Source organism: Cricetulus griseus, chromosome 6 (genome assembly GCF_003668045.3).
Source record: "Cricetulus griseus strain 17A/GY chromosome 6, alternate assembly CriGri-PICRH-1.0, whole genome shotgun sequence".
In the NCBI taxonomy this organism is placed as follows: Eukaryota; Metazoa; Chordata; class Mammalia; order Rodentia; family Cricetidae; genus Cricetulus; species Cricetulus griseus.
In genome coordinates, this window is record NC_048599.1 from 27,653,479 (window position 1) to 27,666,456 (window position 12,978).

General features: G+C 51.9%; 1 protein-coding gene across 1 annotated transcript; it reads left to right on the top strand.

Annotated features, from left to right (window-relative positions):
- Window positions 1-7,236: 7,236 nt before the first annotated feature.
- LOC113836375 (transcription factor SOX-12-like) lies at window positions 7,237-10,162 on the top strand. The gene is given in 2 exon segments (XM_027421505.2): window positions 7,237-7,719; window positions 7,722-10,162. Coding segments are annotated over 2 exon segments (933 nt in total). The 5' UTR covers window positions 7,237-7,352; the 3' UTR covers window positions 8,288-10,162.
- The last annotated feature ends 2,816 nt before the right edge of the window (window positions 10,163-12,978 follow it).

Genomic DNA, 12,978 nt, shown 5'->3' on the forward strand with positions numbered 1-12,978 from the left:
AAGAAACATAAAAAGATAGTCTTGGTAATGCAAGAATAGAAAGTGAATCAGGTACAACCTTTTAGACTCACCAAGATAGGATAGTTATAGAGCATTTTCTCTGAATTTGTCAATTGTTAATGGACTGGACATTGTTTATGTATTTATTGCCTGTATATATTATATATAGTTATTGTACTTATTGTACCATATACTTATTGTATATAGTTTTCTTATATTAGTTATAACCTTTTTTATATTAGACTAAAAGGGGGAAATGTAGTGATATCTTGCTTATACTCTAAGAAATAAAGTTTGTCTGAAGATCAGATGGTGGCACTAGCCTCTAGTTAATATAGAGGTATGGAAGTCTGTACAGGCAGAGTGAGATGCTGGGCAGGGAGAGGAATATAGGTGGGAAGAGACAGGAACTTGGTCTCTTTTAGTCTGAGGATTTCATAGAGGTAAGAGCTCTAGTGGCTGGAGGTCACAGGACAACTTGGAGGAGTTGGTTCTCTCCTTCCACTATTTGGGTCCCAGAGATTAAACTCAGATCATCAGACTTGGTGGCAAGTGTCTTTACTCACTGAGCTATGTTGCTGGCCCTTGTTTAAAATTTATTTGTTTGTTTGGTTTTTGTTTGTTTGTTTGTTTTTTCGAGACAGGGTTTCCGCCACCAATGCCCGGCTCCTTAAAATTTAAAACACCTCAGTGCAGACAGATCTCTGTGAGTTTGAGGCAAGCTTGGTCTACAGGGTGAGAGCCAGGGCTGCAGAGAGAAACCCTGTCTCCAAAAACAAAACAAGAAAAAAAAAACATTTTAAACACCCCCCACAAAAAAAAGCAAATAAACTACAAAGTGTAACTATACAACTTACAATTTAGTAAAATTCTGGCTGGAGAGATGGCCCAGTGGTTGAGAGCACTGGTGGTTCTTGGAGAGGAATGAGTTCAGTTCCCAGCATCCACATGGTAGTTCACAACCATCTATAATTCCAGTTCCAGGGGAGCCAACACTTTCTGACTTGCATGGGCACATGGTACATATATATGCATGTAGGCAAAACATTCATACACATAAAATAACTATTTTCTTAAAAATTAGTAAAACTGGCTCTGTGTGTGTGAGTGTGTGTGTGTGTGTGTGTGTGTGTGTGTGTGTGTGTGTGTAGTGGTGGTGGTGGTGGTGGTGCATGCCTTTAATCCCAGTACTTGAGAGGCAAAGACAAGCAGATCTCTGTGAGTTCGAGGCCAGCCTGGTCTACAGAGTGAGTTCTAAGACAGGCTCCAAAACTAGAGAAACCCTGTCTCAATTTTTTTTTTTTTTCTAGACAGGGTTTTCTGTGGCTTTGTAGGCTGTCCTGGAACTAGCTCTTGTAGACCAGGCTGGTCTCGAACTCACAGAGATTCAAAAATTTTTTTAAAAAATAAAATTCTAGGGGCTGGAGAGATGGCTCAGAGGTTAAGAGCACTAACTGCTCTTCCAGAGGTCCTGAGTTCAATTCCCAGCAACCACATGGTAGCTCACAACCATCCATAATAAGATCTCATGCCCTCTTCTGGCCTGGAGGCACACATGCAGACAGAATACTGTATACATAATAAATAAATAAATCTTTAAAAAAAATAAATAACATTCTATTTCTACTGTTTAGTAAGATGTCATTTTATCCAGTTTGAATAATTAATACTGAAATTTGCTTTAATGTACTTATTTTTTAACTTATTTCAGTTTTTGTTTATTCCTTCAGTGCTGGGAATGGAACCCAGGGCTAGGACTTGCACATGGTAGACAAGCTCCAGAACTACATGTATGTTATGAGTGAGTGCTGTCTTCATGTACACTAGCAGAAGGAATCTAATCCCATTACAGATGGTTGTGAGCCACCATGTGGGTGCTGGGACTTGAACTCAGGACCTCTGGAAGAGCAATCAAGTGCTCTTACCACTGAGCCATCTCTCCAGCCCTCTATTTTACTTTCTAAGATAGGGTCTCAAAATATATCCCTGACCGACCTGAAACTAAACATTGAGACAAGGCTGGCATTGTCTCCACCTTTTTTTTTTTTTCCCTTACAACTGCAAGTGTATGTATATTTTACTTGCATGTATGTACCACTTGTGTTTCTGGTGTCTACAGAGGCCAAACGAGAGTGCTGAGTTCCCTATAACTCCAGTTATAGATGTTGTGAGTCACTATGTAGGTGCTGGGAACTAAACCTGGGTCCTCTGGAAGAGCAGCCAGTGCTCTTAACCACTGAGCCATCTCTCCAGCCCTTGTACTTGGATATAGAATTTCCCTTGACTGATATAATTACATAAACAAAGTTCAAACAAAGACTATATTAGTATTATTCATTTTATTTTATGACTGCTAGTTGAAAATACCATTTAAACACAATATTTAAAAGTTATCTGCCCCAGGTGTCAATGAAATGAGTACAATAAAGAAAAGAAATAAGGCGATTGGTGAGATGGCTCAGCAGTTCAAGTCACTTGTTACAAAACCTAATGACCAGAGTTTAATCCCTGGGACCCACATTCTGGAAGGAGAGAAGTTGCCCTCTGACCTCTTTTTTATGTGCCAAGGAATACATGCATGTGTACATGCGTGTACATAAAGTATAATAGTGAGCAAGCCAGAATACAAGTTTGTATGCTTAGGGAACATATAACTGTATCTTTTGTTATTTTGGTTGAGCCTGAGATTAAACCCAGAGCCTCACAGATGTAAGCACATGCTCTACCACTGCGTTATATACATCTAGCCCTAAATGTGTGTTTATTCTTTAAATTATATGTATGGGTTTGTGCACATGCTGAGGCCAAAGGTGCAGGATCACCCTGAGGCTGGAGTTTAATGGGCAGTTGTAAGCCACTCAATTTAGGTTTTGGGAATCATACTTAGGTTCTCTGGAATATCAGTGCACAGTTTCAACCACCAAGGCAGCTCCACTAAATGTGCATATCTTTAGATAGCTGGGTCTCTTTCTGTAAACTTATCCTAAAGAAAAAGGTGGGGCGTGGGGACAGGTTGTGAATGAGGGAGTTAGCCAGCTTTCAGTCACTATAACAATTACCTGAGCCAATCAGGTTATGAACAGGTTTATTTCAATTGAGAGTTTGGGAGGTTTCCTTTTACTATTGATTGATACTGGCTGTGGAAAGCCAGAGAACACAGCATGGTAGGGGTGGGCATGGCAACAAAACAAATAACCGAACAAACAATAACAACAATAAAAAAAAAAAAACTTACCTCAAAAGAACAAGGGCAAGGATAGGCGTTTAAATACCTCTTTCCAGGACCTGAAGACCTCCCCTGAGGCTGTAGCCCTAACCACTATGGGAAGCAAGCCATTCATTTATTCATCCATTCATCATTTATTCCAGGTAGATCTCATGTAGCCCAGACTGTCATCCGAATTGTATAGCAGATGATAACCTTGAGCTTCTGGTCCCTCTGCCTTAACCTTCTGAGTGCTGAGATTATAAAGGTGTACCACCACACCGGTCTTAGGTAGTTCTGGGGATCTGAAAATGGAACCTCCAGGACTTGATGCCTTCTTTGCAAAGCACTCCACCAAATGAGCTACATCATGGCCTCCGTGGGCATCTATCTGCACACACCTGTCATACAAGTGAATCGCAAAACAGAGAAACTGTAAAAAATGCATACTAGTTTTGCTGTTGTGCCTCCACTTATAAAAGTTAGCACCACAGTGAGACATGTGCATACCATGGGAAAGCTGTTAAATTCGTGTGTACTGGGGAAATCAGTATACGAAAACTTTGGTACTCGTCACAGTTTCAAACAGCCACTGCAAGGGTCTTACAGTCTATCTCCCTTGGGTAGGGTGGGGTACTCTAGGACCTCGGAAGGTTGTGGAGGAAGGGTTAGTGGAGCTGAGAAGAAAGATGAGTCTGAGCAGCCCTCTGAGACTCTGGAACAAAACCAAAGTCCATAAAACTCCCTTCTCTAATTCACCTGAATGAAAACTCCCAGCGCTAATCCTTTCTGTCCTAGGCACTCACTCTTCTTCCTCTGTCTTTTCTTTCTGTTCCTCCAATTGCTCCTTAAGAAGGGCCTCCAGCAAATGAATGGCTCAGCTGGTAAAGGTGGGGAATCCCAAGACCCACATGATGGGAAGAGAGAAATGACTGCCATTAGTTGTTCTTGGATCTCCACATACCCATGCTTCTATGGCCAACCCCAACCCCAAAGTAAAATAGGGTGGGGGGGGCGAACTTCTGTTTTAGTGACTTCTGAAACTCAGTAGCCCTGGCTTCAAATTCAATGCCTGGTGTGTTAAATGTCCTCTCGTTTAGGGGAGTTTAGAAAGGCTCACATACTTCGTAAATGGCTCTTGAAGTGATGACATTTCTGTCCTTGACACTTGTAATAGGGAAGGAAGAATTTATCTTTCCCTGCCGAGGACCACTCTGCGAGATGATCTATAACTATGTAGCAGCATCCATCACAGGGCTTACCTATGGCGTGAGTGTAATAACCGGAGAATGAGCATGTGTGTGGAAGAAAGGGGGGAAGGGAAAGGCAGTGGAGTAACCGATGATTTTTTTTCTTCTTCTAAGAACAATGAAGCAACTGGACCAACTTAATCTGACCAAGAACATGGTTGGGAAAGATTAGAACACTAGCCTAATGGTAGTTGGTGCTACAGCGTTAAAAAAAATAACAAAAAAAGGTCTGTAGAGAGGCTCCAAGCAGTGAAAGGGAAGCTCTGCTAGAAATCGTTATGACACTTTTAAATTTTTATTTACTTGCCAGATGGCGGTGTTGCACACATTTAATCCCAGCACTTGGGAGGCAGAGGCAGGCGGATCTCTGTGAGTTAGAGGCCGGCCTGGTCTACAAAGCAAGCACCAGGACAGGTTCCAGAGCTACACAGAGAAAGGTTCTTGAACGCCCCCCCCCAAAAAATTATTTATTCTGTATCTGTGTAGGGGAGACAGACAGACAGACAGACAGACAGACAGATGCAGAGAATGAATGAGAATTGAGAATTGATATGTCAGGACAACTTTTAGGGTCAGTTTTCTACTTCCACCTTGTGGGATCTGGGTATTAATTAAGTCAGGCTTGGTAGCAAGTGACTAACTGCTGAGCTATATCTCCCTGACTCCCCATGTCACTTTAAATATTCTGACTAGTCAATTGTAAAAGTACTGACTAAAAATAAAAAGGTCTTAAATTATTTGCCAAGGCTAGCCTCAAACTGACAGTAATCCTGCCTCAACCAGACTAGGATTGCTGCTAGGATTGGGAACACGACGGTGCCTTGGAAAGCTGCCTACGAAATTTCAATGAACACACAACGATCACCGTTTTGATACCTTTTTTGAACCCCACCAAATGTTTTTCTCATGAAATTGGTATCCATGCATTGCTGGTGACCTGTGTTAACTACTAAGAAATCTAATTCCAAATAGCTTGTACTTTTTACTAGGCACCAAGACCGTGTTTACATAGATTATCCCACTTAATCCATAAGGCCACGGAGCCAAGGAGAAACAGCATCTTCTGCACTATAAGCAAAAGGAGGGGCTGGGAAGTCAACGCAGGAAGTCTGACTCCATCGAACAAAGAACCGCCCAAGCCGCAGTTGGGGAGATTAAAAGGCAGTGATTTCTAGCTTCCAATGAGAAGAAGGACCCTGGGCGGGAGCAGAGCGAGAACCTTCCCAGCATCTGTGCCTTTTAGAGTTGCCCCCTCCCACTAGGGACGCTCCATCCACCCGCCCGTTTCCCGGAGTACCACCCCGCACCGCACCCCACACCTCTGCCGACGCTCACTCAACCTCGCACTCAGTCCTCTCTGCGCCCAGAGTTGAGTGAGGTCTACTGCTCGCTGTCCACCCTGAACCATGCCCATTCCACTACAGGGAATGTCACTTTCCAGACACTGATCGACCCCGCCCAGTTGGGGCACACAGGATCGAGGCCTCCACGCCCCCTCCCATCGTCCCGGCCCAAGCGCCATGAAGGTGACCTCCCCCTAGGGCTGCACGCGCCGGGCGGTGCTACAACTGGCTCACACGTGGTGAGCCCGGAGAGCGCGGCCCCTCCCCGCCACGCGCCGCCTGCAGCGCGCTCAGTCACGCCCCCAGAAAGGCTCCGCCCTGGGCAGGGCGAGGCGCACACCCGCCCCGTGTGGACTGGCAGCGCGAGCTGGGCGAGATCCAGGACGCGCCCGGGGGTGCAAGAAACGCACGAGGTCGCTCGGCTCCTGGCGCAAGGTGGCCCTGCCCCTCGGTGCGCTAGGGAGCGCGCTGGGACCGCCAGACAGGCTCTAGTGGCAGCGCGCGTCCTGCGGCTTGTGGGAAAGCGGGCGTTCTGGTCCCTAGGTGTCCCTTTAGTGCCCCCAAGGATTAAAAAACAAACAAACCATTATTTGGCCCAAAAGCATTTGTTAAGCCTGTTTGTGGCTGGAACCTGTATGTAGAGGGAGGGGCTCCATCCAAGACAAGGTGAGTCTGTCCCCGAAAAACGCTTTTCTGAGTCTCGGTGCCCGCCCCTCATCAATGTTCCTCTGTAGCATCCAGTGTTCCATCGGTGTCCCAGAAAGAGACGGGGAAGAAGTCGTACCTGGCGGCAGGTGTCATTGAGTAATACAAAAGTGCGAAAGCAAGGCGGAGAAAGAAAAGCTTAGAGGGCCAGATGGGAAGCGCTCCGCGTCCCCCCCACCTTCACTCCAACCCCCATCCTAAGAAAAGAAACCGACCTCATCCGCACCCCCCCCCACGCCCCATCCCAGGCGCCAGACCGCCCCGCCCAGGCAGCCAGCGATTGGGAGATGCAAATGCCGAGTTCTCTGCCCAGCAACGGATGACGCGACACCTAGCGCGAGGCGTGGCCCGGCCGCTGCCCGAGCGGGCACCTCGGTGTTTACACGGGGCGGCCCCGCGCGCGCCGCAGCGGCCGCAGCCGGCGAGGGGGAGGGGAGCGCGCGCGCCTTCGGGGCCGCGCGGGGAGAAAGACACTGGAAGGCGGCGCGGGCGGCGGCGGCGGCGGGCGGGCAAGCGCGCGCGGGGCGCGGAGGAGCGCCAGGCCGCGACCGGAGCCCGCGGGGGCCTGCCAAGCTCGAGTCCTCGGCCCCGCAAAACAATGCGCGGCGCGCGGCGGGAGCTCTCCTGGCCCGGGCGGCCGGGACGCGCCGAGCCCGCCTGAGCCCGCGCCGCTGACCTCCCCCCCGCACAGACGGCCCGAGCGCCGGGCGCCGTGCTCCCAGCTCGCGGGGGCCGGGCCCAGCCGCGGGCGGAGCCGCCCCTCCGTCGCCGCTGCCTCCTCCCCCACCGCCGCCGCCGCGGAGGATGCGGACGGCCCCCGGCGGCGTCTAGCGGCCCGGGCCCGGCGCGATGGTGCAGCAGCGGGGCGCGCGGGCCAAGCGGGACGGCGGCCGCCGCCCCGGGCCCGGGCCGGCCGCCGAGGGGGCGCGCGAGCCCGGCTGGTGCAAGACCCCGAGCGGCCACATCAAGCGGCCGATGAACGCGTTTATGGTGTGGTCGCAGCACGAGCGCCGGAAGATCATGGACCAGTGGCCCGACATGCACAACGCCGAGATCTCCAAGCGCCTGGGCCGCCGCTGGCAGCTGCTTCAGGACTCGGAGAAGATCCCGTTCGTACGGGAGGCGGAGCGGCTGCGCCTCAAGCACATGGCGGACTACCCGGACTACAAGTACCGGCCTCGCAAGAAGAGCAAGGGGGCGCCCGCCAAGGCGCGGCCCCGCCCCCCGGAGGCGGCAGTGGCGGCAGCCGGCTGAAGCCCGGGCCGCAGCTGCCGGGCCGCGGGAGCCGCCGAGCGACGGGAGGGCCTCTGGGGGCGCGCGGCGGCGCCGGAGACGACGACGACGACGAAGAGGAGCTGCTGGAAGTGCGCCTACTGGAGACCCCCGGGCGCGAGCTGTGGAGGATGGTCCCGGCAGGGCGCGCCGCCCGCGGACCCGCGGAGCGCGCACAGGGGCCATCCGGCGAGGGGGCGGCCGCCAGCGCCGCCTCCCCGACCCTGTCGGAAGACGAGGAACCCGAGGAAGAGGAGGAGGAGGCTGTTACAGCAGAGGAGGGCGAAGAGGAGACGGTGGCGTCGGGGGAGGAGCCGCTGGGCTTTCTGTCCAGGATGCCCCCGGGCCCCACCGGCCTGGACTGCAGCGCCCTGGACCGCGACCCGGACCTGCTGCCCCCTTCGGGCACGTCACACTTCGAGTTCCCGGACTACTGCACCCCCGAGGTTACCGAGATGATCGCAGGGGACTGGCGCCCGTCTAGTATCGCCGACCTGGTTTTCACCTACTGAGCCCACCGTCAGCGGGGCGCGCACGCCCCCAAACCAGCTGTTTACATACAGGAATCAGGTATTGGGGCCCCTCGGAGGCCGAGGCTGGCACCCCATCTCCCGCGCAGCCTCCCCCCTCCTAGTTGTGCCCATCCCCCCCCGCAGATCCAGACATAACCCCTCCCCCGCAGACACACCCCAAGGCAGCCCAACCCCCACTTTCTCCCTGACATCAAAGCCCCTCCCCATCCAGTCTTGTCCCGCGTAGCCACCAGCAGCCAGCCCCCCTCGGAAACACCTCCCGTTTCCCCGACATACCTGAACCCCTCCCCCCCCACTTTGCACACGCCCCTCCTCGTGGCCGGGCGGCACGCCCCTTCGCTCCAGAATCCCTCCGCCCTTGCCCGGGCCTGCCTTGGTTAAGGGGGCGCTGCGGTCTGGCGCTCCGCCGCTCCTCCCAGTCCCCTCCTCTCCTGGAGGGGGGAGGAAGGGCGTCCTCCCTTCCCCCCAGGATCTCGAGGCCCCACCCCTCAGCTTGAACCGTCCTCTTCTTGCGCATGCTTGATGCTTCTTGGAGGGGGCTGGTCCCAGTTGAGCTGCAGGCCTCTGTCGCTAACTTCGAAAGGGAGGGGGCTAATATAGAGTGATCCTAAGAAATCCTTTGATCCCGGAGCCCGTGGCTTCCTCTCGACCCAACGGGGCGTGACTGCCTTAATGGGAGGCGCACTCAAAGGGAGAGATAGAAACTAGCTAGCCCTAAACTCTGCAAGTGTCAACCCCTTTTCTATGATGGGGTCACCCACGCCCACCACCACCCTCCACCGCGTGACTGCCTTTACAGCCCATCTTGGTTGCCGGAAACTTCCTTTCCCCGAGTGGGAATTTGGTCTTTGTCTGGAAATCCAAGATGGGATTGTCCAAGAGAACTCAGAACCAAGACACCTACTAGTCTGGGGACGGAGTTCCTGCTGCCCCCTCAATCCCCCTCCTCGGGAAGCGCCCTATCAGCTCAGGGCATCCTCTCTGCCTGGGCTCCTCCCTAAGTCCATCGCCCCTTCCTATCACTCAGATCCAGTCTCAACAATCACAGCTGCAGTATTCAGTGGGAGAACCTGAAGCACGTCGTTGCTAGGGTTTAGGACAGGCATACCAGCAGACAGGGGTGGCAGGAATGAGGCCCACGTCTAAACAGTGGCTTGAGGAGAGACCAGGCCAGAGCGACTGGGGACAGAGCTGAGCTAGTGGACATGGTTGCTTTGCGTCTCGGTCTTCCCTTGTGAGAAATAGGGGTGGCACTGCTGCAGTTAGGAGGAAGCTGTGTTGAGATTAGGTTGCCCTGCCCGGGTGCCAACTCTGCTCCACTGGTCTCCCGCTCTAGCCCCGCCCCTCCGGCCTCCCCATCCCCCTCTGCCTTCACTACCTGTATCTCACCGGCGTGTGCTCACCTTCTGGGTGGCGCACACACACTCATTCACACACACACAAATCTCAGGAACAAACGGTCCCAGAGTCCTCCTCGACCCCTGTCCTGGGTCTCCGCAGGTCTCTGCCCCACGCGTTCCCTTCGCTGACAAAGCCACCAGCTGCCTCCTTAAAGCTTGGTGCTCCGGCTCTGGGCCTTTCTTGCGCTCTTTCTCTCTTTCTCTTTCCTTTTTTGGTTTTTTTCTTTCTTTTCTTTTTCTTTTTCTTTTTTTTTTTTTTTAAGAAAACAAGTAACAAAAAGACAATGAAAAAAAAAACCGGAAAACGTCATGTGAGTGAAGAGATGTCACTGTCTGTGGTCTTTGGAGAACTAGTCTCGTAGCTGAGAGGAGGGATCCTCCTCTGGGGCACTGGCACCCACAGCAGGACTTGCCAGTCTGATGCCAGGACTGAATAAAGTGTATTTGCCCCGACCTCGCCCTGTGGTTCTGCATGTCTGTGCTTCTCTGGTCAGCCTCAAGGGCCTAGAGTATGGGCTGGTGCAGGGAAAGCTGGATGTCTCTCTAGGCCTCTGTTACCCTGTATCTCAGGAATCCTTGCCTTCCTTCATTATAGATGGCAAACCCATCTTTACAGCGGCCAGGCAGGCACTGTAACTGGAAGAGCTGAACTGGGGTGGGCACTGGGTTCATGGACAATGCAAGGGTGGTAGCCCACTATAGCCAAGTAGCTACATTTTCCAAGAGGTGCAGGAAGCAAGTCGTTGTAGTTGCAAAATAAAAGCCCATGCAAATATTTTTTAAGTCTCTTTAGGTCAGATGAGACAGGTGTGCAGGCGGCACTGACCCAAGGGGGTCAGTTTGACTAATGAGGATTGGAAAGCAAGATTGGGCAGCTCTGCTCAGAGCCCAGCTCCTGGAGCTGCTTTATCCATGTGTGTCTTGTGAGACTCACATTGGTATTTTCAGGGGGAAATCATGCTTGAGGTGAGTAGTATTTAATCTGGTGTGCTCCATGAATTGTATTGCTTCATGTATAGAGTAGGAAGCTGGAGGGGCATGCAGAATCGACTTAGTCCCACAAGGGTTGTGGCTGGAAGTACACTGAACTGTCCCTCAGATGTGCCCTCCCAGTGCTGCCTCCCAAGAGCATCCTCCGCCGGGGGCCTGGCATACGCAGGCCGGCCGTGTATGCTTACCAGGTGACCAGAGGGCCACAGGCCATGAGTCTTCTCAAGAGGTTCTAACCGCCCCTCCTTGGTCCTCTGTAGCTGCCCCTGGTGCTTTGTCTGCTAGGTTCAGCTAGTGCCTAAGCTTAGACAAAGCCCATTTCCCTGTAAGCCAAGACTGGGTGTGGGTCTTAAAAGGGCATCTTTTCTGCTTCTGGTTGGAAGCACACTGGGGAAATGTGTGTGAAGACGTGGCTTTGAGAAGGTAGGAGGGCAGGGTATGTGCCAGACAAGTTGTTTCAAGGAAGGCTTCCTAGGCGGTGGGAAACATGGTGAGTGAGTGCCCTCCAGCAAGGTCAGTCCCAGCAAAGCAGATATCGGCTTGCCCAAGGCCACACCCTTTTCCCTGGTAGGTCTGCCCCAGTGTCTAAGCTAGGTTGTTTTAGTGCATGTGGGGCAGACTGACAGGCGTTTCTCCCACCAGGCCCCTCTGTGGTCCCTGCTCCCAAACAGCCAGGGCTTTGTCAGGCCTCCTGCTGTTTGAGTTCTTCATGCCCAATCCTGCTTCTTTCCACAGGTGTTCGTCCTAATAAACATCTTACACCCCAAACTCAGTCTTGGTGTCTGCTTCTGGAAGAGCTTCCTACTGTGGAAGGGGTAAAGGTTGACAAAGGGAATGTGGTCACTGACTTAACAGTGGCAGTTAGGGCACCTCAGATACCCCCTCTACCGCCCCCCAAAGGCGGCTTCCTTCACCAGACCCTCCACACCAGCCCCGAGGCAGTGCCTTTCCAAGCCTGCTCACCAGGCTGCTGCAGCTGGCCATCAATCCTACCTGGGTCAAGGCACAAAAGACTTGAGCTTGGTGAGTGTCCTTAACATGGTGCTGGGAGACTTGGCTGGTCCACTCTACCTTAGTATCTCACACTGAAGGTGGTGGTGGGAGGACTAGAAGAGAGGCGTCTTCCATTTCAGATGCTGATCTGAAGAGGGGAAGACGCATAGGGACTTTGGGGACATCTAGTGAGTGAGGAGGAGAAAGCAGGTTGGAGGTCAGGTGAGACTAAGGAACTTAATTCTAGGGAATGTCCATGGCATTTCTGGGGTCATGTCTCAGGGATGATTTGAACTACTCCCACCCTTTTGCCCTTTTTTTTTTTTTTTTTTTAAAGTCAGGGTGTCTCTATAGACTGGCTGTCTTTGAGCTCACTACAGATCAGGCTGGCCGTGAACTCAGAGATCTGCTTGCTCTGTTTCCAGAGTGCTCAGATTAAAGGTATGTGTCACCTCAGCCAGCTCCCCTTTTGTTCTTTGGGGACAAAGTAACACTAGCCCAGGCTGGTCTCCTGAGTGCTGGGATTATAGACATGGAACCCAGCACCGTGCTGGGTTTATGTGGTGTTAAGGCTTAAACCAAGACTTGATTCATGCCCAGCATGCACTCCAGCGACTGAACACTATACCTAGCCCTCCCTAACATTTCTTAAGGGAGTGCTTTAGCCAGGCAAGTCTTAGTCCCTAGTATCTAAAAGTGAAAAAGATGGTCTTTGAAGAGAAAAACAAACCCAGGCTTGAAAATATTCTGATGACAGTAAATGAATTGGTGGACTGAAGATTCAGGTCATTTAACCTGTGACCTCAAATTGCAGTAGATGCTGGTTTTTTTGAGTATGGCTACAGGATCTGATGGTCTCCCTTGAACTTCCCCCTCAATCCAGGCTGGCCATCCCAATCCCATGTAAGGAACAGGATGTAGCAGGAGGATGCTACAGGGTTTCCAGGGTAAGGTTACTCTGAGCTACTGTGTCAAAAGGCCAATACTGAGGCTGTCATGAGATGACGCGTAGAAAAGACCTTGTATTGGTGCTTTAGTTGGTAATTGAGGCCTGACACTGGATTACAAGTGCAGAAACTTGGGGACAGTTCCAGCCTAGAATCATTTGTGTCCCTGGCAGCTATTGGGGGCGCTGGAATCTCAGCCATCATGAGACTGAGGCGAGCCACTCTGCTGTGTCCTGTCCACATTCTGCATAGTGAAATACCTATGCACAATAAGTGGAAGCAGTAACTGGAGCAATAGGGGAGAGTCAGGCACAGAGTGAGTGGTACGGATACAACAAGG